At 46.9% G+C, this 24,278-nt stretch overlaps 1 protein-coding gene across 1 annotated transcript; it reads left to right on the forward strand.

Annotated features, from left to right (window-relative positions):
• Positions 1-191: 191 nt before the first annotated feature.
• Positions 192-12,893, forward strand: LOC124664688 (GTPase Der-like). The gene is given in 9 exon segments (XM_047202148.1): positions 192-375; positions 1,111-1,335; positions 1,439-1,695; positions 8,077-8,300; positions 8,457-8,582; positions 10,208-10,387; positions 11,436-11,573; positions 12,338-12,512; positions 12,515-12,893. Coding segments are annotated over 9 exon segments (1,566 nt in total). The 5' UTR covers positions 192-271; the 3' UTR covers positions 12,652-12,893.
• Positions 12,894-24,278: the final 11,385 nt, after the last annotated feature.

Consider the following 24,278-nt stretch of genomic DNA (forward strand, 5'->3'; position numbering starts at 1 on the left):
GTCGCCCAGCCGCGGCAGCCCTCCTCCTCCCCCGCACCATCCCGTCCTCGCCGGTCCCCCTACCTCCCCCTTCCATCGGTAAGATCCCACCTCCTCTCCCACAATAAACCCTTAAACCCTCCTCGCCTCACCGTCCATCTCCCCCAACGCAGGCCGCGCTCTACCTCTCCTCCTCCCGCGCCTTACGTTCCCCGCCGGATTCGGGTACTCCACCGTCGCAGACGAGTCGGAGCCGCCCGCGAGGACCAAGGGCAAGTCCAGGAGGAGCCCCATGAAGCAGTCCCGCGTCGACTTCACCAAGGTGGACGCCGCGCTGCTCCCCACCATCATCCTCGTCGGCCGCCCCAACGTCGGCAAGTCCGCGCTCTTCAACAGGTGAGAGACGCCACGCACACTTCGTTCCCGTGTAGCTCCATGGGGGAGCCATTTCCACAAGCACCTTTCAGACTTTCAGTCCCTACGTCTTCTTACAGCTTCCACTCCACACACGCTTTCTGGAGTAGTCCTGCTTCTTTGTAGTGCTCTTTCTGGCTAGCAACCATAATGTTCTATCTCTGGTGTTGGCGTGTTGCATTCCGGTAACTATCTGCATCATTGCAATCCGTGTTGTCACAGTACTTGCTGGTGCGACCATCTTGATTGCAATACACGCCAGTTATGCATTTTCCTCACATGTCTTCCAATTTGCATGTATATACTGTTGTGATTACACCTTCTCCTACGGATTGCATTCGACAATTAACATGCGATTTGTTTTGTTGTATAACATCTGCATAAAACGGTGGCTGTCATCTTAGTTGATGTAGCTGCATATGGCATATTTCCTCAGGCAGCCCTTACCCCTATGTATGTCTGTATGTGGATGTATATGTCTCCAGCATAATGTCCTTCGATAATCACCATAATAGCTTCTAGCTGTCCCTTTCGATACATACATCTTTACAGCATCTGGTTTTCCTAGTTAGCACAATAACATACTCCTGTTGAAGGATGTCAAATATTATCCACATCATATTATCTTTTATTTTATGCTTAGGAGTCACAGCTTATTGACACTCTTATTAAATAGCTTTTTCTTGCTTTGTACTGAAACTTTCCAATTACCGCTAGATTAATACGGAGGAGGGAGGCACTGGTGTATAATACACCTGGGGACCATGTCACCCGTGACATCCGTGAGGGAGTTGCGAAGCTTGGAGATCTCCGTTTCCGCGTGCTTGACTCAGCTGGTCTCGAGACTGCAGCAACATCTGGGAGCATTCTTGCTCGTACAGCTGACATGACAGGGAATGTGTTGGCCAGATCTCAATTTGCCATTTTCTTGATTGATGTGAGGTGAGTAGGCTTTTGCCTTTTATCAACCCATTATCATTGGACTCGGGTTAAAAAGTGGATACTTGCTTTCTAGTCCCTAGTAAAAGTATAATGCCTTTCTTAGGGATGGCCTTCAGCCGCTGGATCTTGAGGTTGGGCAGTGGCTGCGAAAACATGCATCTGGGATACATACCATTGTCGCAATGAACAAGTCGGAGGCACTTGATGAGCATGGAACTTTGACCTCTGCTGCTGGAGAAGCCCACAGGTTGGGTTTTGGTGACCCAGTTGCAATATCTGCAGAGACAGGCCTTGGGATGGCAGAGCTTTATGAGATATTGAGGCCATTGTTTGAGGAATACATGTTTCAGCTTCCAAACAGTAAGTTTGTAGCTGTATGTTCACTGATTTGGGTACCACTTTGGCGAATGATCTTTGCTTTCTTCTGTTAAATCCTAGGAATAGACTAGAGTAAGATCTGTGCGGGTAGGGACTGTTTCTGTGTGTGTACTGCGAGAGAGAGAGAGAGAGAGATCGAGAGGGAGAGACGACGTACCTTCTCCCTGTGAGGAGGAACCGGAGTGAGTGGTCATGGTGTCGACGGCGGTGGCGTGGGTGAGGCAGTGGCAGTGGTGGCAGAGCTTCCCGTCGGCACACGCTAACCCTGGATCGGTAGGGAGGTGTCAGTGGGACGAGCAACGCGTCGGTCAACCTCGTACCACGTGCGTCTGGCCCCCACCTGTCTATATAGCGCGGCGATAGGGGCCCACCAACCAGTATACGGTTGGACGCCCTCGATCAGATCAGGTCGCAGCCAAGGTCCATGTCGAGCCATTGGCCTTGAACGTGCGGGAGATCATCCTAACATTCTCCCCCTTGATCTCAACTTTACTTTTAACTTTATACTTTTACTTTACTCGTTTCATTATAGATCAGTACATAACTACATAGAGCATGTTTCATCGTCATAGCTTAATTGCCGATAGAATCAGACAGCTGTTTTAAAACAAATTCTTTTTCGTTTGGGCCTCTTATGATCCAGGAATGGTAAAGCTTTCCCTTAAACCAATGCCGGCTAAGTGTTCCTTGAACACACTAGGTGGTAAGCCTTCCATTAGCGGATCCGCAAGCACATCCTTTGTCCTTATATGCTTGAGACTTATAGTGTGATCCTGGACCTTGTGTTTCACAACATAATACTTTACCTCAATTGGTTTCGTAGCATTACTCGACTTGTTGTTGTGAGCATAAAATACTGCAGCCTGATTGTCGGAGTACATCTTTAAAGGTTTGTTAATACAATCTACAACTTTCAAGTCGGGTATAAATTTCTTTAACCATAATGCCTGCCCTGTGGCTTCATAACATGCTATAAATTCTGCATACATCGTGGACGCTGCAACTATTGATAATTGGAGCTTCCACAATAGCCCTGCGAGAGTGAACACATATCCAAATGTGGATTTTCTATCATCTTTATTTCCCGCAAAATCTGCATCTGAATACCCTCCTATTTCTAGGGAATCAGATCTTTGTGCCTTTCACATAACGCAATGCCTTCTTTACCATTTTCCAGTGTTCTATACCTGGATTTTCTTGATATCTACCGAGTACCCCGGTGATAAAAGCTAAGTCAGGGCGAGTCCACACTTGCGCATACTGTAGGCTTCGAATGGCCGAAGCATATGGAACCGCTTTAATTTGATCGAGCTCGTATTGGTTCTTGGGACATTGAAATTTCTCAAAACAGTCGCCCTTGGCTATAGGGGCAGGTGTAGCATTGCTCTTATGCATATTATACTTATTTAGAATTTTTTCTAAATAAGCCATTTGCGATAGTCCTAGTACTCCATTTTCCTATCTCGGTGAATTTCTATGCCCAAAACATATGATGCTTCACCAAGATCTTTCATATCAAAATTTGAGGATAAGAACTTCTTTGTCTCTTGTAGTAGACTAACATCACTGCTGGCAAGCAAGATATCATCCACATACAAAATTAGGAAAATATATTTCCCATTTTTAAACTTTGCATAAATGCAGTTATCCTCAGCATTTTCTTTAAATCCAAATCTCTTAATTGTCTCATTGAACTTTAGATACCACTGTCTGGAGGCTTGCTTTAATCCATAAATGGATTTTTTTAGGCGACATCCCATATCTTCCTTGCCCTCCATGATAAAACCCTTGGGTTGTTTTATGTAGAAATTTTCTTTTAAATCCCCATTTAGAAATGCCGTCTTTACATCCATATGATGTAGCTCTAAATCAAAATGTGCAACTAGTGCCATTATGATTCTGAAGGAATCCTTACATGAGACTGGAGAAAATGTCTCATTGTAATCTATCCCTTCTCTTTGTGTAAATCCCTTTGCCACAAGTCGTGCTTTATACTTTTCTACATTTCCATTGGAATCATATTTTATTTTGTAGACCCATTTGCAGGTTTTAGCTCCTTTAGTAATATTTTCTAAGTCCCAAACATCATTGGCACTCATCGATTTCATTTCGTCTTCCATGGCCTCCACCCACTTTGATGAGTCAGGGCTTCTCATGGCTTCTTCATATGAAGTGGGATCACCTTCCATATGAACTGTTTCTGTATTATAAACTTTCTAATCAGTAGAAATGGCTGTTGTAGACCTTCTAAGGGCCTCATTCTTTGGAGCATTCTGTTCCTCAACTTGTGGCTCAACTTCTAGAGGTGGTTGTTGCTGCTCCCTCTCATGCTCAATGAATGGTTCATTCGGCTCCTGACGGACAGGTTCCGAATTTTCACTCATCGTTGTCATGGGTGGAGTCACAACAGGCGCTTGCACCACAACCGCAGAGATTATCGGTGCAGGTTCAACAGGTAGTGCGAAAAATGGCTCCCGAGTCAATCGGATTAGGTGCATGCACCCTCTGCACCCTCTTCTCCTCAAGATCAATTTTCTGAGCTACCATGCTCCCCCTTATCATGTCGTCCTCTAAGAAGACCGCGTGTCTCGTTTCTAAAAACTTTGTGTATTTGGATGGACAGTAGAAACAATAACCTTTTGACTTTTCAGGATAGCAAATGAAAGGGCAACGGACTATTTTCGTATCTAATTTTGCAATATTTGGATTAAATACTTTGGCCTCAGCTGGGCTCCCCCACACCTTCAAGCTACGCAGCACCGATACAGATACGTGTATCCGTATCGGGCCAATACGGATACGGAAATACGACATTTTGAAAAAGTGCGAATACGAGGATACGTTTTACTAGCTTTCTAAATTAGAAATAAATTTACACCAATACATTGATACACCGGCATTTGGTATTGTCCCACAACCCCTGATTTCTCTAAAATAGTAACATGACTACCCAGTAGAACCTTAGGATTTGTAGCTTGCTCCTAGCTTGCTGGTTGCTGCCTGGCATCCGCTGCTTGCTACAGTCGCTAGAAACTGCCGCTTGTCTGCTAACCGGCGTGGGGCGGCGAGCTACTGCTTCTTGCTTCTCACCGGCGAGGTGGCGAACTGCTACTTCTTGGCTCCTGTGTTGAGGTGGAAAAGTTGCCGGGTCTCCACTGGCTAAGTCGCCACTTGTTGTTGGGTGCGGATCTAGTGGTGCCGCCACAAGAGGGAGGCGGCGGCTGTGTCGGGGTCTCGGGGGAGGGTGGGAACTAGTGAGGGGAGGGTTACATAAGAGGTTAGGAATTTTTATCTGGGTGGGTCGTATCGAGCACGTGTCCAAACCGTATCGGTATTGATTTATCACCAACTATTTTTAATTCATTAATTTAGCGATACGTCAAAAAAACTGTAGGGATACGGTATCCAAGCCGTATCCGTATCGGATACGGTATACGACACGGACACGGACACGGTCTCTTGCCCCGTATCCGTGCAACTGAGCCTTGAAGTGGTTTAGAGAAGGTATTCTTCCTATCCACAACTCATACGATGTTTTGGCACCGACTTGCTTGGTACTCTGTTGAGAATGTGAATAACGGTTTTTAACGCCTCAATCCACAATCCCAACGGTAGGGTGGAGTAGCTCATCATATGCGCACCATATCCATAAGGGTACGGTTACGCCTTTCAGCTACTCCATTTTGCTGAGGCTCGCCCGATATTGAATATTGGGCTACTATGCGCGTCTCCTGTAAGAACCTTGCAAAAGGTCGGATTTGGCCATATGGAGTGTGTCGACCGTAGTACTCCCCTCCACGGCCAGACCTTACTGTTTTTTATTCTTTTGTCATGCTGATTTTCAACTTCAGCTTTGAATATTTTTCTTTCTTTGGGAGTCTTTCTATCCCTCCCTCGAAATATGGCATAAGCAACAATGCCATAATTTCGATGATTCATCAGTTCTCTTTCTTTTCTTTTGTTCTTTGTCCGACACGGATACTTGCTCATTCACATTACACACAGACAACACTTATTCACGCAGGGATAATAAATAAAGCTCATTGTGAAGTAAAGCAGCACCCACATAAGCATTATTACACCATATGACACACTTGCCATGTCCAAAATAACATTCATAACTGTCTTTGTCCAAACGTGAAACGCTAATCAAGTTTCTGTGTAATGAAGGAACAAATAAAACATCTCTAAGCAGAATAGTGAAATCATCAACTAACTCCAAGGAGATGTCGCCAACAACTTCAACTTGTGCTTGAACTCCATTCGCGACTTCAATGCATCTTTCGCTTCTTTGCAAAGTCTGCGTCGAATGGAATCCCTCTAAAGAATTTGTAACATGAACAGTTGCACCTGAGTCAATCCACCAAGTAGATTTTGAAAACTGTGTATACAAGGATTCATTTACAGAGGAAACTATGTCGTTACCTCTCTTTGCCATTATAAACTTTAGCCATTCAGGGCAATCTTTCTTGTAATGCCCAGTCTTCTTGCAGCTCCACGGATCTTTGTCCACTGGAATCTGCTTGTGCTAAGGCTGCATTTGAGCTTTTCCCTTTCCATATGGCTTTGAAGGAGAGCCATTGTTGCTTTGATTGAAGTTCCTTTTTCTTGTTGTCCTTCACATAGTTTAGAGAACCCCCATTTTGTGCTTTGAGTCTGTCCTCCTCTTGCACACACATGGCTATGGTCTTTTCTATGTCCCATTTTCAGGAAACATGTTGTAGTTGACAACAAAGTGTCAAACTGTTGTGGCAGTGAAGTCATAACCCAGTGGACAAGAAGTGCAGACTTAAGCTCCAGGTCATCATCCATGGGCTTCAGCTTTGCAGCCATGTTGCTCATCCTGAGGATGTGCTCTCTAATGCCATGTCCACCTCTAGGGTACTTTTCTGTCACCAGTTGTTTCAGCAACTAGGTAGCATATATCTTTGAACAACCGGCTCTTTATCTTTTCAAGGTACTCCCCTACGGAAGCACACTCTGCAATTGAGCCCACATTGGCGTTCTCAATTGTATTCTTTATAAATGCCATGCACTTTTTATTGGCTATCAGACACTTTTGGTTCTCTAGGGTGTATGCCATCTCCACTGGAGCATGGTCCCTTTTCTTTTTCTGCCATGCATCTTAAGGGACCATGCTCCAGTGGAGATGGCATACACCCTAGAAAACCAAAAGTGTCACAACCAATAAAAAGTGCATGACATTCATAAAGAATAGAATTGCGAATGTCATTGTGGGCTCAATTACAGAGTGTGCTTCCGTAGGGGAGTACCTTGAAAAGATAAAGAGCCAGTTCACTGGTTCTTCAACGATATATGCTACCTAGTTGCTGAAGCAACTGGTGACGATAGAAAAGTACACTGGAGGGGGACATGTCATTAGAGAGCACATCCTCAGAATGAGCAACATGGCTGCAAAGCTGAAGCCCATGGATGATGACCTGGAACTTAAGCCTGCACTTCTTGTCGACTTGGTTATGACTTCACTGCCACAACGGTTTGACACCTTTGTTGTCAACTACAACATGTCTCCTGAAAAATGGGACATGAAAAAGACCATAGCCATTTGTGTGCAAGAGGAGGACATGCCCAAAGCACAAAATGGAGGTTCTCTAAACTATGTGAAGGACAACAAGAAAAGGAACTTCACTCAAAGCAACAATGGCTTTCCTTCAAAGCCATATGGAAAAACTCACATGCACTGATACCAATGTTAAATCCTAGGAATCGACTAGAGTAAGATCTGTGCGGGTAGGGACTGTTTTTGTGTGTGTACTGCGAGAGAGAGAGATCGAGAGGGAGAGACGACGTACCTTCTCCTTGTGAGGAGGAACCGGAGGGAGTGGTCATGGTGTTGACGGCGGTGGCGTGGGTGAGGCAGTGGCGGCGGTGGTGGAGCTTCCCGTCGGCACGCGCTAACCCTAGATTGGTAGGGAGGTGTCGGTGGAGCGAGCAGTGCATCGGTCAACCTCGTACCGCGTGCGTCCGGCCCCCACCTGTCTATATAGCGCGGTGACAGGGGCCCACCAACCAGTATACGGTTGGACGCCCCCGATCAGGGCGCAGACAAGGTCCACGTCGAGCCGTTGGGCTCGAACGTGCGGGAGATCATCCTAACATCTTCCACTACTATAGTGATGGTAAAACTAATACATATTCGTAAGTATGATGAACCCGCATAAACAGAACGATAGGATTTCAGCTAAGTATCAAGATTGCTTTACCATATCTCCATCTGCTACTTCTCCGTATTGATTCTGTTCAAGTAGATCTATGTACATTTTATTCTTAGTATTCTTTAACATATGGCAGATGGACTAAATCTATGTACATTTATTCTTAGTATTCTTTAACATATGGCAGATGGACTAAATCAAGATGACCTTATTTCCGAGGCCGAGGCAAATGAAGGTGATGAAAGCAAGTTACCTTTGCAGTTAGCAATCGTGGGACGTCCTAATGTTGGGAAGTCTACCATGCTTAATACCTTGTTGCAAGAAAATAGAGTTCTGGTTGGTCCAGAGTCAGGCTTAACAAGGGACTCCATTCGGGCCAAGTTTCAATTTGACAACCGAAGTGTATATTTGGTAAGTTAACTCGCGATGAGTGGGTTTTAATATCTTATTTTGGAACATCATTTCCTATATGGCTATAAGTGCAGTGTAGGAGGAACTCATTACATAATGTCCATTCAGGTAGTCTCCATCTTAACGATCGACCGTTTCTTCCTTTTGGTGATGCAGGTGGATACTGCTGGCTGGATGGAGAGGTCAGGAAAGGAGAAAGGGCCAGCATCGTTGAGTGTGGTACAATCAAGAAAGAACCTGATGAGAGCTCATATTGTAGCTCTTGTGCTTGATGCAGAAAAGGTACTTATGTTCATTCGGATATACACTAGCCTACGGCCTAAAATTCTGACTAATATGCTCCCTTTTATCTGGTTGAGGTTCTCAATACTCATCCTTTTTGTACTTTTAAGGTCTTGTGGATTACATATTCGAAATAAAAGGTCTTGTTGGTACGATGAGTTAATTCTACTGATTATATATGCATTGTGGCCAGTAACCAGTAAATTAAGTAGGAACTCGGTTTTAGATTTTTCATGAAATTTCCATTTTTGAGGTTCTTCGAAATTCTTCAATCGAAGTTAGAAGATTTCATTCATAACAAAAAAATGGTTAGAAGATTTCAGATGAAGAGATTAGGTGAACCTACATGTTTTTGTGAAAGAGGGGAAATTGCTGCTCTTCTATGAACACAAAAAACAGGGCCGTGTTATCTATGTTTGCTTGAGGGCTGAAGGGCCAGCGGTATTGACCTGATTTTTTCACCTTGTTTGTTCGGTAAGATGGGCTTCACGCTCCTCTCCTTGTTTAGAGCTTCACACCCATGAAACCATTTCCTCTCCATCTCCACTTGTCCACTCCATCACAGCTTCCACGTGAGCGGATTCTTGCCATAATTACGCCTGCAAGTTCATGCTTGACCTCTTCCATTGCTGCTCACCTCCTCTTTGAAACAGACCATGGGGCACATTACCGCATGATCACTACCGCAGCACAAGGATGACCTCAAAGTTTTACTGTTTTTGAATTAGTCACTATTGAGAGACTATGTTGACCCATGAAAACTCTGTTGACAGCCACTTGGGGCCTCCTAGATATGACCAGAAAGCGTGAAGCACCGCCAAGCGGCGTATCATGGAGGATAGATGAGTAACATGTCCTTGAGCACAAGGTTCCCGGCACAATGACAGGTAGAGTGTCGGGACAGATCCAAGTCTGTTTATCTAACACACTGACATGTGGGGCCCTCCATAATCCCTCTTCCACTTCACGATTAGCTTTCACACTTTTGAAGAACCTCTGGATTGGAAATCTTCTGAGCTTTCCGTTTTAAAAGGTCCCAATCTACAATCTTGTACCATGGTTTTTTGTATACATGACTGGAAGTAGTTTATGTAACTCTTCCCTCTTGCTCAATCAACATATGCTTTTAACTTGACTTCACATGATTTCTCTGTTCTCTGAACTTGGTTTATACATTTGCAATGATTTTTCTGGCAAAACATTTTTTTGCCAAGCTACAGACCACATTGCATTATTAGTTTTTCTAACCATTTTACACTATTATATGCTCCGCTAAGAACTGGATTTCATAAACTTGAGTCAGCACTGATAATACAGACTAATGAGTGGTTGTAAATCAGGTCCTCAATCTGGTTTACAATTTGTGTTTTCCACTTTTAGTGAGCACATGAGTAGGTTTGTGTAAATTTGATCATCTAACTTTAGTCCCATATCATATACTCTGTACTTATTTAATTCCTCGCCATGGTTAAGACGGTCAATGCTCTATTGTTAGTACCATGCACAAATTAGTATGCATTAGAGGCAACATCCTTAATGTCCACTAATCTCGCATGTATTTATGCATGTTTCATGTAATTTAGTTCTAATGTAAAATGCCATGACAAGGCTCTATGGAAATGCAGATTGCAAAGTCGAAGAGTAGTATGAATCATCCAGAAGTTGTCATAGCACGACAAGCAATCGAAGAAGGCCGTGGACTTGTCGTGATTGTCAATAAAATGGATCTCCTTAGAGAAAACCAACGATTGTTAGACAAAGTGTTAGAGGCTGTTCCTAAAGAAATCCAGACAGTAATTCCTCAGGTACTTTTCTTCAACATTAAAGAAATACTTATGATCATCCATCACTACGGAACTGTCAAAAGGTCAATAAGATACTCGTAATATGACTACTGCCAGTAAGTGGTAACTATAGTCTGTAGGCAATGTTTCTTGAAGGAAATTCATAGGAGGTTCCCTTCTAAGAATTAATCCAGAAAAATTAAGTTATATCGGACCCTTGCGTTTCAGTTGAACCTTCCTTTTTCCAGTTGGTGTTATCTGAACACATCATAGTAGTTCTGGGTAGCTTTCTTACTGTTTATTCTCCAAGTCAGACCTCACTGAATCTATGATGAGCTGCTTTCTTTTTGCCGAACTTGATATTTTGTTGGTTATCACACATGTAGATGCTTTACTTTGTTTTTAATGAGAATATAGATAATGGTCTAGTTTGGTGGATCAGCTAAGCATGATGGACAGAATCACAAAACCACTTCCTTCTGAAAGTGTTTACTAATAACTGGAAATGCAGAGTCTTAATTCCACTCCGTACTTTTATCTTTTCATAACGTCTAGCGTATCTGCTGATAGTAATATCTGCCGTCAATGATTATGGGCGTCAGCAGTTGGTTCCCACTTTCAGTTGGACTTGGATGCGGAGAGGCAAGAGCCTGTGGCAACAGGAAGTCACGCTGCCAAGTCCTGGTAGGCTTAGGCAGCAGTCTGAGTCTAGATTTGGTGGAAGAGACTCGGAGGACTTAGTCCGAGTCTGCCGAAGACCGAGTTCTCTTAGTTCAAGCAAATAGCAAAATCCTCTTGAGCATATGCTTTCCTAATCCAGTATGGTTCGCTAGTACCAGTACTGATCCGACGCTTGCCCGACAGAGTTAGCCCTTGCCTCCGGTGAGCTACCCATACAAGTGTACCATCATTACCCAGGCCTGAATGTGTGCTTCTGTAACGCCTTTGTGTATAAATTGAAAATTGAAAGCCCTCTCAATCAAAAGAGGGGACAACCATATCGTGGACCTTTTAGCTTGCTTCGTACGGCAACATCACATGGGAAAATCTTTTATCTTCGTGTTGACAGGTTACAGGGATACCAGTTGTGTTCGTGTCAGCATTGGAAGGCAGGGGGAGGCTTGCTGTTATGCACCAGGTTATAGAAACTTATGAGAAATGGTGTTTTAGATTGTCAACCTCGCGCCTGAATCGTTGGTTGCGTAAGGTAAACGTCCTGCTCACATTACTGTTACTTTATTTGCATGCTAGGGTGTGTGCCAAGTAGGACTACTTACCATTCAAGTAAAACAGTAAGAACATAAATCTTGAACATTATATTCAAATCTAGAGTGACACAGTTCACTAGGTGGAATTGCATGAGTGCAGAGTAAAATTATTTGGAGGTCTTTTTTGCTTTTAGTGCTTGATCTGCCATGGTTGGACTGCATTACAAGAGACGTGTACGTCCAGCTTCGGCAGCATTAATTCGGTAGTAGTTTGCTTTACGTTTGAAGTTTCAATTGTATTAGGGAAAGAGTTTAATTAGGAAAGGTTTGGAGTCCAGTCCGGTCTATCTCATGGTTGTAACTCCTTTATGAGAGGATCATAATCAATGAAAAGGCAAGCAGTAGAGTTATCAATCTGTCTGCTACCTTGTGCTTCTCTCCTACCCCCGTGCCCCTCTCCTGTGCGGTTGCTATTCTAAACACCCCTGCATCCTACCATGGCTAGCAGGCGGTGAGGCTGTTCACCACGACTATAAATTTAGATCTGGTACTAGTGGTGACATAAGCCACCTAGAATGGGCTGCTACTTCTCAATTTCCCTAGGACTAGTTATTGTTTGAAATGTTTAGTTCTGTATCATTCCTCTGCTATGAGTCGTTTATATTTGTTACTACTGAGTTCATTCTTCTTCTAGTTTATTTTTGAACTTCCTTGTCACAGAAATTTGTATTACTGAACTGTTACCTCCAATTCTCTTTGACAGGTTATGAGTAGACATTCATGGAAAGATTCAGCTACGCAACCAAAAGTTAAGTACTTCACTCAGGTGAAAGCGAGGCCACCAACATTTGTCGCCTTTATGAGTGGGAAGACTCAGCTATCGGATACAGATATCAGGTTCTTGACAAAATCTCTCAAGGAAGATTTCAACATAGGGGGATACCAATCCGGATCCTACAGCGCTCTATTCCAAGAAAAGCGTCTTCTTTCAAGAGCAATATCAAGAAAAGAGGATCAACGATAATCAGGATGAAAACAGACAAAAGAACCGAAGTGTCTGATCCCACTCAGTCATAATGTTCTACGACACCACCAAAGCAACTCCAGAGTCTGACGGAGGATGCCGGTATTTGTCTACGATTCAGAAGGGAAGCCATTGGTCATGATACACGTTTGACCAAAAACGGTCTAGCAGAGGAAACAGAAAACGGCTGCCTTCAAGCAGAGGATGTGGACAGAAGAGCTTTCTTGTCTGCAAAGGAAGTGATTAAAGACTTCAGTAGGCAGGATAATTATTGAAAAGTGAGGACGACTACAAAGAAGCAAGCTCAGTGTTTATATTTGGAAGGGGGGCATTTTCTGCAAGCACTAGCTGAGGTTCAAAAAACGATCAAGTTGTTATGGGCGAAGACTGAACTTTTCAGTAGGCCAGAGAAAAAAAGTGGTATCGTGTAGCATTCTTGTACATTTATCTGCCACGAACAAATTCCCCTTGTATCCCCCTATATATATGGCACATATAGTCTAAGAGAATGTTTTGACAAATATGTACTCCCCCCTAAGTTTCGAGAACTTAGTACAAAAGTTGAACAAACTTGGTACTAAATCTCCGACACTTATTATGAATCGGAGGGAGTAATATCAAACCACATGTTTGCGTTTACATGATCATCAATCAGAGTTGAGACTCTCCTGTATCGCCGGTTCTCTCTCGGTGTTACGGTTTTGTAATAAGATGATCCTCGAAAAAAATGATATAGCGAGGCAGCTATCTCGCCAAATACAAATGCTAACACGCTAAACTAAGCCCTTTTTCAGTACTTCCAAGCCGTGATATTGCAGTCCAAATAGATGATGGATTACCGGTGAAGACTATGTTAATCAATTGTACGCTAGGATCTATTGCCCAACGAAATGCCAAAAATGACCACCTCTCAGTGCAAATGTCAAAAGTAGTGGCGGCACCCTGCCGCTGTGAGGAGTGGCGGCACGTTGGGCAGCTCAAGCTGCCGTTAACTGTGCCGTTGACTGGTGGGCCATGTCGCCCTTGCTCGTGGCGGCATGCTGGCGTGGCGGGGTGCCACCACCGGCTGGGGCGGCATGCGTCGGCAGCTGCGACAAACCTACCGGCACTGATTCCCACATCTTTTTCCAAAGATTTCTCCGCTTTTCTGTTGATAGCACTGATTTAAGGCACTTCCCGCTTATTTTTCCCGCCTAATTCTCCCCCTAGGATCTGTCGTGTTCTCTACAAAAACTGGCGTCGATATTATTTGGTACACAAGTGCTCGTACCTTAGCCAGCATGAGTGTGCCTTGCTTGTTCCAGGATTTTAAGCCGATGAAGGAGGTGGTGGATTTTTCCGATAAGTTCGGCATGAAATGTTTCATGTGCGCGAACTACGATCATGATCCACCCGCACAAACAAGTTCATCGTCTTCGAGGCATGCGGTATATTCTAAAAGCATGATTAAAAAGCATATTTGTATGTCACTTATTTTCCTTTATTAATATTCTTATTTGTGTCGCAGTCCCCTCGGCCGCTGTACAAGTGGTTTCATTGGATAGATACGGAGCAACCGGATTGGGTGCGCCGTGAGGTGGAGGAAAAACAGCGGCGTGCATGGGCAAGGTTTCATGAAGAGGATGTTGGGAAAAGGCTGCTGCTAATGATAAAACAGAGAGAGACATATACAAAAATTAAGGGCGGAGCAAGCTCAAAATCGTGAGGTGAATTAGAAGAGGATGGATGATGGGGCTGCACGTAGGTATGCGGAGAAAGAGGTGCGTAGGGACGCCTGTGAAGCGGAAAGGAATAGATTAAGAGAAAGGGCGGCTGAGGCACATGCAGTAGAAGAACGCGGCGACAAGACGGTAAATGGTCACGCTGGACGCAGGGCAAATAGAGTGATATGTAGTAGCTATGTATGTTAATTTCAGTTTTACTTTCTCGTTGTATCTTAAATTTTGCTGTAGTGATTAGCCATATTTTAATTTTATTTATATTGGCATCTTAATTTCGTCAGATGTATTAATAAATAAATGTTGATTTCCCGGAAAAATTCCGCGCCTAATTCCTACCTAAAGTTCCCGCCTTATTTTTCCCGCTAATATTTTCCGCCAGAAATTTCCGCCAAGATTTTCCGCCTTTTCTCTGAGTCGCGTGCTATAAAACCCCTCCCCAGGTATTCCTAGTCGCTCCAAGATGCCTCCTCCCGGCGATCGTAGTTTTAATTCGTTTATGGCTGCTCCTCTTCTCTCCTCTGCTTTTCCAGTTATGATTGCCGATAACATAGACAATGTCGAAAATCTTGTCACGAATGTGACCCTCCTCGTCGAGGTAGGTAGGATTTTTTCTAGGCACGCAGGTATGCCTGGTCGAACTCCGATGGAAATACGACAAGAGCTTCTGGCATGTCAGTACGCTCGCCTAACAACATCATCGTCTCGAGCGCAACCAAATTGAAAGGACACAGATGTCGCCTAGGGGGGGGGGGGGTGAATAGGCGGTTTAAAACTTTTACGAGATGGGCTTAATAAATGCGGAATAAAACTAGCGTTTACGTTATCAAGTCCAAAGCCTATATACTATGGTTCACCTATGTGCACCAACAATTTATGCTAAGCAATACAAGCAACTATGTGATTGCAAGATATATAACTTCAAGCACGATGGCTATCACAAAGTAAAGTGCATAAGTAAAGAGCTCGGGTGTCGTTGCCTATTCGACGGTACCTCGGAGGAGGGATCCTCACGAGGGGAAGAAGAAGTAGGGGCCATAGGGCGGAGCACACGGGACGGTGGTACGCGATTTACCCAGCTTTGGAACACCTGCACGAGGACAGGGCCTACTGCTGCTTGTCTGGAATTATCTGGGCGCTTTCGCGTTGTTACAATGAGTTGTAGTTGTGCCTCTAGGGCTCCCGGGATCCGGCTTATAAAGGCGCACGGATCTAGGGTATACATGGAGAGTCCTAGCCGGATTACAGATTGCCTAACTATGGTACAATGTCTTGCCGTGTACGTCAAGGATCCGCCTTCCATATACGTCATACTGGATCCGGGTTCCTCATGGGCCTCCACGGATACGGGTTCCTCCGAAGGTCGGTGCGGATCCGGCTTACTGATCCTGGGCCGGACTTCATCCTTCACGATCAACAGCAACTGGGCCACCCGATGGGCCACATGCCACATCACCGTCTATGGGCCACCCGGTCTTGCCGGATCTAGGCATTGTCGATGGTACACCCATGAAGTATACCCACAACAGTAGCCCCCAGAGTTCTCCGAGTTTCACCTCCAGTTTCCGCCTTGCTAACACGTCATGGTTTCCCGCAATCTTGGTAACACGGAGAAACTTGAAGAACTCCAACTTCATATTTTCTTTTTCCCAACACTTGGTCGGAAAATCCCCCCACCCTGCGGGACTTCATCCATCAACAGCACACAGCATGTCTCCGGGTTACTCCCCTGCAGCGGACAAGGATCTGATTATCTTTGCGCCGCAACCCGGAATCTTAAAAGATTCAAACGGTTCCGCCAATTCTGGCGCCATTTTCGCGCGATTTGAGCGGTAATTTATCCTTAGCCATTTTTACCGTTTAGGGTTTCGACACGTGTCGCGCATCCAACGGTGCGATGCTTGCGTTCCGACCACAGGATGCGGAGCACGAATCTCCTCCCACGGCCTATAAATATCCACCGTCAACCCCTAAACCTTTCATTCACCCCCCTTTCACCTCTCTGCGAAGCGCCGCCGTCGAGCTCTCTCCCCGCCGTGCCGGAGTCTGCCGGAATCCCGCCGGAGTTTCGCCGGAGCTGCTTCGCCACCGCACCGAGTTCATCCTGTTCTTAACTTCGGCGAGCCACCGCGCAAAAACCTCGTCGCCGGCGACTCCGACCACCGCGGAAACCATTACGGTGAGTTCTCGAGCTTCGTCCTTGCGCCGTAGTTGGCAGAGATGAATTTTTAGGACGACGATGTGGATCCGACTAAATTATGTTTTCCGCCACTGATTCTTCTTCAGATGTCTTCTGCGACTCCGCCTCCAACCTCCGAGCCAATCATGGCAACCCCTATCTCCTCCGCCCCTCCACCCTTCGTCCCGGTCCACCTGGATCCCACCAAGGACTCCGGTAAGGACACCGAAGGAACCTCTGCTAACCCGGAGAAAGCCTCCGGGGAGGAACAGGCAGAACAGAAAGCGGAAGAAATTGCCGCCAAGAAATCCAAGGCTCGTCAGCGAGACTCTGAAGCCAAAGGGAAATGGTGGCCCTACACCACCACTGAAATGGAACTGAAGAACTTGGAAGCGGAAGGTTTCCTGCTTCCCGGAAGCTGGCGAACAGTTCCGGGTTCCCTGGCTCCAGCCCCTCAGGATGGCGAGATGGTAGTAACTAAGGCGCTGGTGGAGCGAGGTTTTTCTTTTCCGCCATCGGATTTCTTCTCGGAAATCATGAAGGCGTACGGGCTCCAACCCCACAACATATCGCCAAACAGCGTCCTGGCGATTAGCAACCACGTCACTCTCTGCGAGGGCCATCTCCGGGTAACTCCCGAACTTCCTCTTTTCCAATATTATTTCTCCGTCAAGAAGGAGAAGATCCGCCAAACCTCTGAGTTGGCGACTTGCGGGTCCATCACCTTCATGCTCCGCCCCGGCCGCGTCTACCCCCATACCGACCGCCACGAATCCGCGCGGTACTGGTCCGGAGGCTTCTTCTACCTGAAGGACGTCTCCGACCCGGCGAGCAAAAGGAAGCTGCCGTTGTTCAAGAACAGCCCCGCCAGCGAAACTCCGGCATGGACGCAATGCCCTCACCTCTCCGAGTCGCCTCAGCTGACCCGCGCTGTTAGGCGGATCTGCAAGCTCACGGAGGAGGGCCTGTCGGGGAAGGACCTTACCATGTCTTGGTTCACCAAGCGGATCCAACCATTTCAGCATCGGGACCGCTTGATGTTCCACTACACGGGGCGCGACGATCCGATGCGCGCCACAAAAGACAACCTCTCCGCCGACGCCATCGATAAGAGGATCCGGCTCCTCATCAAGATTCCACGTGAACTTCATGTTCACGTGTGTAACAAAGACATCCACACCAACGGTTCCGGGACCGCGGTACGTTATCTTGACGTGCCTGTCAATTCCTTCATACCTTAAATTTTGTCTAAGTCTTGGTTTGGTAACAAAGCTCGAAGCCCTCGAGGAAGGCGAACTCGGAACTCTCCTCCGGGCCCCGCAAACCGGCAATACCGACCCGGAAGCCGCGTCTGAAGCGGAAGCTCCCGAAGCTCCGCGTCTTTCCAAGAGGAAGAAGGCTGCTCCCTCCAGCCCTGCAGCCAAACGTGCCCGCGAAGCGCCTAGCATCGCGGCTACCCGTAAGGCGGAGGCGGAGAAGAAACGCCTCAAGCTTATCGATACCAGCAACCGCGCTCAACCCAACATCCAGCAATTCTTTATACCAACTGGGTAAGCATTTGGTTTCCGTAACAAGATCTTGTTGCTGCTGTGAGTTAACATACACTAACTTGTTTATGCTCCTTACTCTTTTATTGCAGCAAAAGCTCCGGAAGCCAAGCCCCCAAGATCGCCAAGAAGAAGGTCAAGCCGTCTCCGGCTTCTATTCCAGTTACCCCAGAAGTGGAGGTTCCGCCCAAGGCCTCATCCGCCGCCAAGTCGGATCCCAAGGACGTCATCAACATTGATGACCTTCCGGAGGATCCAAATGTCGAATCTGACAAGGGCGATTCCGGCAAGGGCGCCTCCTCATCTGCACCTCCGCCTGAGCAGCCCACGGCTACCTCCACTGAAGTTCCGACTGACCTAGTCGACCGGAAACTCCTCTTGAGCGGCGCCACCAGAACGCCCCAGACTCATCCCCACTTCTTCCCAGTTCTGCAAAAGGTTCACCTTTCACAGCGCCACGCGGAAATCTCCGCCATGATGGAGCAAGTGTGGGGGCCTGCGAACACGGAGGAACAAGAGCTGACAGAGCTTGAGAGCGGCATCAAGGCTTTCTTTGCCAAGCACAAGAATGTGCGTCAGGTAACACCAGCCCCCAGGCATTGGGTTAATGCATTTTCCGAGTAACATGTATGAGCCAATGTCTTAAACTTGTAGATTGTAGCGGAAAATCAAAATTTTCACATGCTAAAGATTTGAACTTCCGTCCAGCCCCCAAAAGTTTGAATTTCCGTCTAATCCTTAAAATGTTTTCACAGAACATGCGGAAGCTGCACGATGACTTGCGCATCCATGTGCTGGAACAGAAAAAAGAGATAGAACTACTGCAAACCAGGGACGCGGATAGTCAAAAAGCCATCGCGCAGCTGGAGAAACGCCTCAAGGGTTATGAAGGTAATAACTCCGAGTGAGCCCCCAGTATCTTCAATGTGATTATGCTATCTGAACTAACTGTGTTGTTGTATTTTCCGAGTCGCAGAAGAATTTGCCAAGCGCCCCACCATCGACGCCCTTGCCGCCAAGGTCGAAGTTCTTGAGGCGGAGAACGAATCCCTCAAGAAATTCCTTAAGGAATCCTCCGAGGAAGAGACCAAAAAGAAAAAGGAACTCTTGGAGAAGCACACTCAAGAACTGTCGGATCTCGCTGAGAAACTGAAGAAGAGCCAGCAGCGGATCCAGACCTTGGCCACGAAAAACAAGAACTACGAGGCGGAGGCGGAGGCGATTGACAATATAATCTTCCGTAAGGACCTCTTTTTCCTTTCTTTGTGACTCCGACCTCTTCATACTTGTGCTTCTGTTCGCGGAAAAAACTGATCGTATTTTTCGCAGCGAGCCTTGGTTTTGAGTGGACGAAAGATGCCACCCTCAAGAGGACTGAAGCGTATGAGGAGGCGCAGAGCTCTATTGATAACCTCTTCGAGGCATGTCGCGGAGTCGCCAAATCGCTATCCCTGAAGAGAGCCGGAACTACGGTGATCGATACCATGACCAAACTTATCAAGCAGGTGCCGGAACTCATCAAGGATTGGCAGGAATCTTCCGCCCGCGGAGTTGCCTCCCTTGTGTTGGCGACGTGCAAGGGCACCAACATGAGGCTCCCAACCAAGAACTTCGCTGATGTCGCACGCGGAGCCCCCAAGGGCACCAACATGAGGCTCCTTCTCGCGGAGACCCAGGGGTATGAACGGCTCTTTGTCGGACGAGTTAACCACTCGTTCTGGTACAACAAGCATGATCTTCCCGCGGGATTCTCTGACGCGGAGGATGAAGATGAAGAGGACCTCCCCGAAGATGATTTCGCTGAGGAAGGCTCCGGGTCGAGCGCGGATCATGAGGAAGAAGACTCCGGCGACGATTCTGGCGATGGCTCCGCCTACGTTGCTTCTGATGAGGACCAATCCTCCGAGTAGAACCTGTGAAACAGTTAAAACTGATGCATCATTTTGGCCCCGGAGTGGGTTTGTAATATAACTTAAATTTTTAAGTAGCTAGGAACGAAACGATTATGCATGTGCGGAAACAACTTATCCTGCAATCCTTTAATATTATTTGCATGTTTCGTTTTGTTGGAAAGCAAGTGCTGATTTCTATGTTTTCCGGCTTAGTCGCTTGACCTTCCGCGAACCGGAAGACCTTTAGCCGAAAACGCTCGCCAGTGGCGATGGAGCCTAATGGCAATCCGTCAATAACCGCGGAAACAAGCCCCCAGCCAAGGTGCCGGAAGTCGCTACTAGGAATCCGCGAATCCGCAACAGAAAATATTTCCACCAGAAGACTTAAGCTTACGTCCTAAAGGACGATTTTTGAAAATCACAACTTTAATACGCGCCTAGGCGGAAATATCCAGCTCTGCGGTTTTAGTCGGAAAACATACATGATCTAAACTGAATAAGTAAAGGAGGTAAAAGACTCAAGGAGTGAACCAAAAGCTTTATTTCATTGATCATGTATAACTGTTACAAAGTATGTAATTCTATGCTAAGTGTGGAAAGGACGTAGATGTGCAATGTTCCAAGGACGTTCTGTTTCGTCGTAGATGTCATCCGGATCCTCCCTCTTGCGTTTCCGGCGCCAATTAGCAGGTCTATCCTTTAGCTCTCAGAAATCGACAAGGTAGTACGATACATTGTGAAGCACTTTGCTAACGACGAAGGGTCCTTCCCATGGAGATTGCAACTTGTGATCTTTCACCTGGCGAAGGCGGAGAACCAGGTCTCCGGCCATGAACGAGCGATTCCGGACTCGACGGCTATGATAGCGTCGGAGCTTCTGCTGGTAAATGGTGGAGCGTTGGTCTGCTAAGTTCCGAGCTTCTTCGATCAGGTCCACAGATAGCTGTCTGGCCTCGTCAGCAGTTTCTTCATCATAGGCGGAGACTCGCGGTGAATCGTGGATGATGTCGGAGGGGAGCACGGCTTCGGATCCGTATACCAGGAAGAATGGAGTGAATCCTGTTGACCTGTTGGGGGTAGTTCGTAAACTCCACATGACGGAATCTAACTCCTCAGCCCAAGCTCCGGCTGCGCGGCGCAGCGGTTCTTCAAGGCGTGGTTTTATTCCGGATAAGAGGAGTCCATTGGCTCTTTCGACCTGACCATTGGACTGTGGATGAGCCACTGATGCCAGGTCTAGTCGGATCCCAACGTCATGGCAGTAATCCTTCAATTCTCCTTGGGCGAAGTTGGTGCCATTATCTGTGATTATGCTGTGCGGGATGCCGAATCTCGTCACGAGGCTGCAGACAAATTTGAGTGTCGTAGCACCATCGGCTTTTCTCAATGGCTTTGCCTCGATCCATTTACTGAACTTATCAATAGCGACCAGGAGGTACTCAAAACTGCCAGGAGATGATTTCTTTAATTTACCAACCATATCAAGCCCCCAGACCGCGAACGGCCAGGTGATAGGGATGGTCTTCAGCTCTTGGGCTGGAGCGTTTGGTTGAGTAGCGTAGTACTGACAACCTCGACAAGTTTTCACCAACTTATCAGCATCTTCTTTAGCTGTGAGCCAGTAAAATCCAAGCCGGAAAGCTTTGGCAACGAGGGACCTGGGAGCGGCGTGATGCCCGCAATCCCCTGCGTGGATCTCTCTGAGGATTTCAATGCCATCTTGATTGGAGACGCATTTGAGGAATACTCCCGTTGCGCTTCATTTGTAGAGCTGTCCGTCGACGATTGTGTAGGATCTTGCTCGTCTGATGATCTGTCGTGCGAGAACCTCGTCCTCCGGCAACTTCTGATCAATGAGGTAGTCCAGGAAAGGCTGCGTCCAAGCCGGAATGATGACCATCACTTCCTTTGCCGGAGATACTGCCACCTCTGGGTTTTCCGGGTTAGCTCCCTTCACCGAGGGTACCCGTAGATGCTCCAGGAAAATGCCAGGCGGAATTGGTTTCCTGCCGGATCCGAGCTTGGATAGCATGTCAGTTGCGTTATCGTCTCTCCTGACGTACTTGACTTCGTATCCGAGGAAGCACTTGGCGATCTCGTCAACTTCGTCTCTGTAAGCTACCATGACGGAGTTTCCGGCGTTCCAGGTTCCGGCTACTTGTTGTGCCACCAGGTCGGAATCTCCGCAGCATATGATGTGCTTGATCCCAATTTCCTTAGCGATGCGCAAACCGTGTAGTAGAGCCTCGTATTCCGCCATATTGTTTGTAGCTTCGAAGTGAATCTGCAGAACGTACTGCAGTTCTTCTCCGGTAGGGGACTTCAGGGTGACTCCGGCTCCTGAGCCTTGATGCTGCTTGGATCCATCGAAGTGCATGACCCATGTTTCTGGTTCCGGCTCCAGATTTGCATCCAGAGCTTCTGTCCAATCTGCAACGAAATCTACCAAGACTTGGGATTTAACCGCAGTCTTGGGCTTGTAAGCGATGTCGAAGGCGGATAACTCGATGCCCCATTTTGCTGTGCGTCCTGTTGCGTCAGCGTTGTTGAGAATCGTCGACAGCGGAGCCTTGCTCACGACTGTTACTGGGTGCTCTTGGAAGTAATGTCTCAGCTTCCGACTGCCTAGGAACACACCATAGGATAGTTTCTGAAAGTGAGGGTACCTTTGCTTTGACTCCGTCAGTACCTCGCTAATGTAATAGACTGGTCTTTGGACGTCATATTCATGACCTTCTTCCTTTCGCTCCACCACGATGACGAGACTGATGACTTTGTTGGTAGCTGCCAGGTAAAGGAGCATTGGCTCTGACTCTACTGGGGCCGCCAAGATAGGTGGGGAGGTGAGTATTCCCTTCAACCCCTGAAGTGCTGCATCTGATGCGTCGTCCCAGACGAATTTGTCTCTTTTCTTCAGCAGTTTGTACAAAGGTAGCGCCTTCTCGCCAAGACGGCTAACAAACCTACTGATTGCTGCGACGCAACCAGTTAGTCGTTGCACATCTTTGAGACAAGTTGGCCGTTTGATACACAGGATTGCCTTGATTTTTTCCGGGTTAACCTCAATGCCTCTATGAGAGACTATGAAGCCAAGGAGTTTTCCGGCTGGCATGCCAAAGACGCACTTCAGCGGATTCAACATTATCTTGTACTGACGGAGATTTTCGAAGGTTTCTGTGAGGTCGCTGATCAAGTCGGATCCTTTCCGGGTCATGACCACGATGTCGTCGACGTAGGCGTGCACGTTCCGACCAATTTGGTCCTCAGGCACCGCTGCATCGTACGTTGGTAGGTGGCACCTGCATTTTTCAAACCAAAAGGCATGGTGATATAGCAGTAAGTGCCGAAAGGGGTGATGAACGAAGTCGCCTTTTGGTCAGACTCCTTCATCCGGATCTGATGATACCCGGAATATGCGTCAAGAAAACACAGAAGTTCCGTCCCCGTCGTCGAATCAATGACTTGGTCAATGCGCGGCAAGGGGAACGGATCCTTCGGACAATGCTTGTTCAAGCCGGAGTAATCGATGCACATTCTTAGTATTTCAGTGTTCTTTTTGGGTACAAGGACGGGATTTACGACCCAATCAGTATGGATAACTTCTACTACAAAACCTGCCTCTAGTAACTTAGCTAGTTCCATTCCTATGGCGCGGCGCTTCTTATCTCCAAAGCGTCGCATAGCTTGCTTCACCGGTTTAGCCCCCGGATTTATGTTGAGGTAGTGCTCGGCGAGTTCCCTAGGTACTCCAGACATGTCTGAAGGTTTCCATGCGAAGATATCCATATTAGCGCGGAGGAACTCGACGAGCGCGTCTTCCTATTTGGGGTCCATGTTGGCTCCGACTGAAACCTGTTTGGAGGCGTCTCCGACGATGAGGTCGTGCTTCTTGGTTTCTATCGCGGCCTTGAACGAGGTCTTCTGTTCGGAGATCTGCTTCTTGGTGGTCTGCATCTCAGTCGGATCCACCGCGGCTCTGTAGCCTTGCAGCTCCTCTCCAGATATCACAGACTCTGCGAAGGCGGCTTCGCCTAACTCGCATTCATGAGCCTTCTTGTAGTCTCCGGATACGGTAATCATACCTTTTGGACCCGGAATCTTGAGCTTGTTGTAGATGTAGCACGCTCTTGCGTGAAACTTGTGGTAGGTGGGCCTGCCGAAGATGACGTGGTAGGAGCTTTTGAAGGGCACGACCTCAAACGTGATCATCTCTTGGCGGAAGTTATTCGCATCGCCGAAGGCCACGGGAAGTCTGATGCTGTCCAAGGAATTTACCTTTTTACCTGGAACTACACCATGAAATTCAGTGGTGCTGTGCTTTAGCTGTTCCTTGGTAAGGTTCAT

This window comes from Lolium rigidum, chromosome 6 (assembly GCF_022539505.1).
Source record: "Lolium rigidum isolate FL_2022 chromosome 6, APGP_CSIRO_Lrig_0.1, whole genome shotgun sequence".
In the NCBI taxonomy this organism is placed as follows: Eukaryota; Viridiplantae; Streptophyta; class Magnoliopsida; order Poales; family Poaceae; genus Lolium; species Lolium rigidum.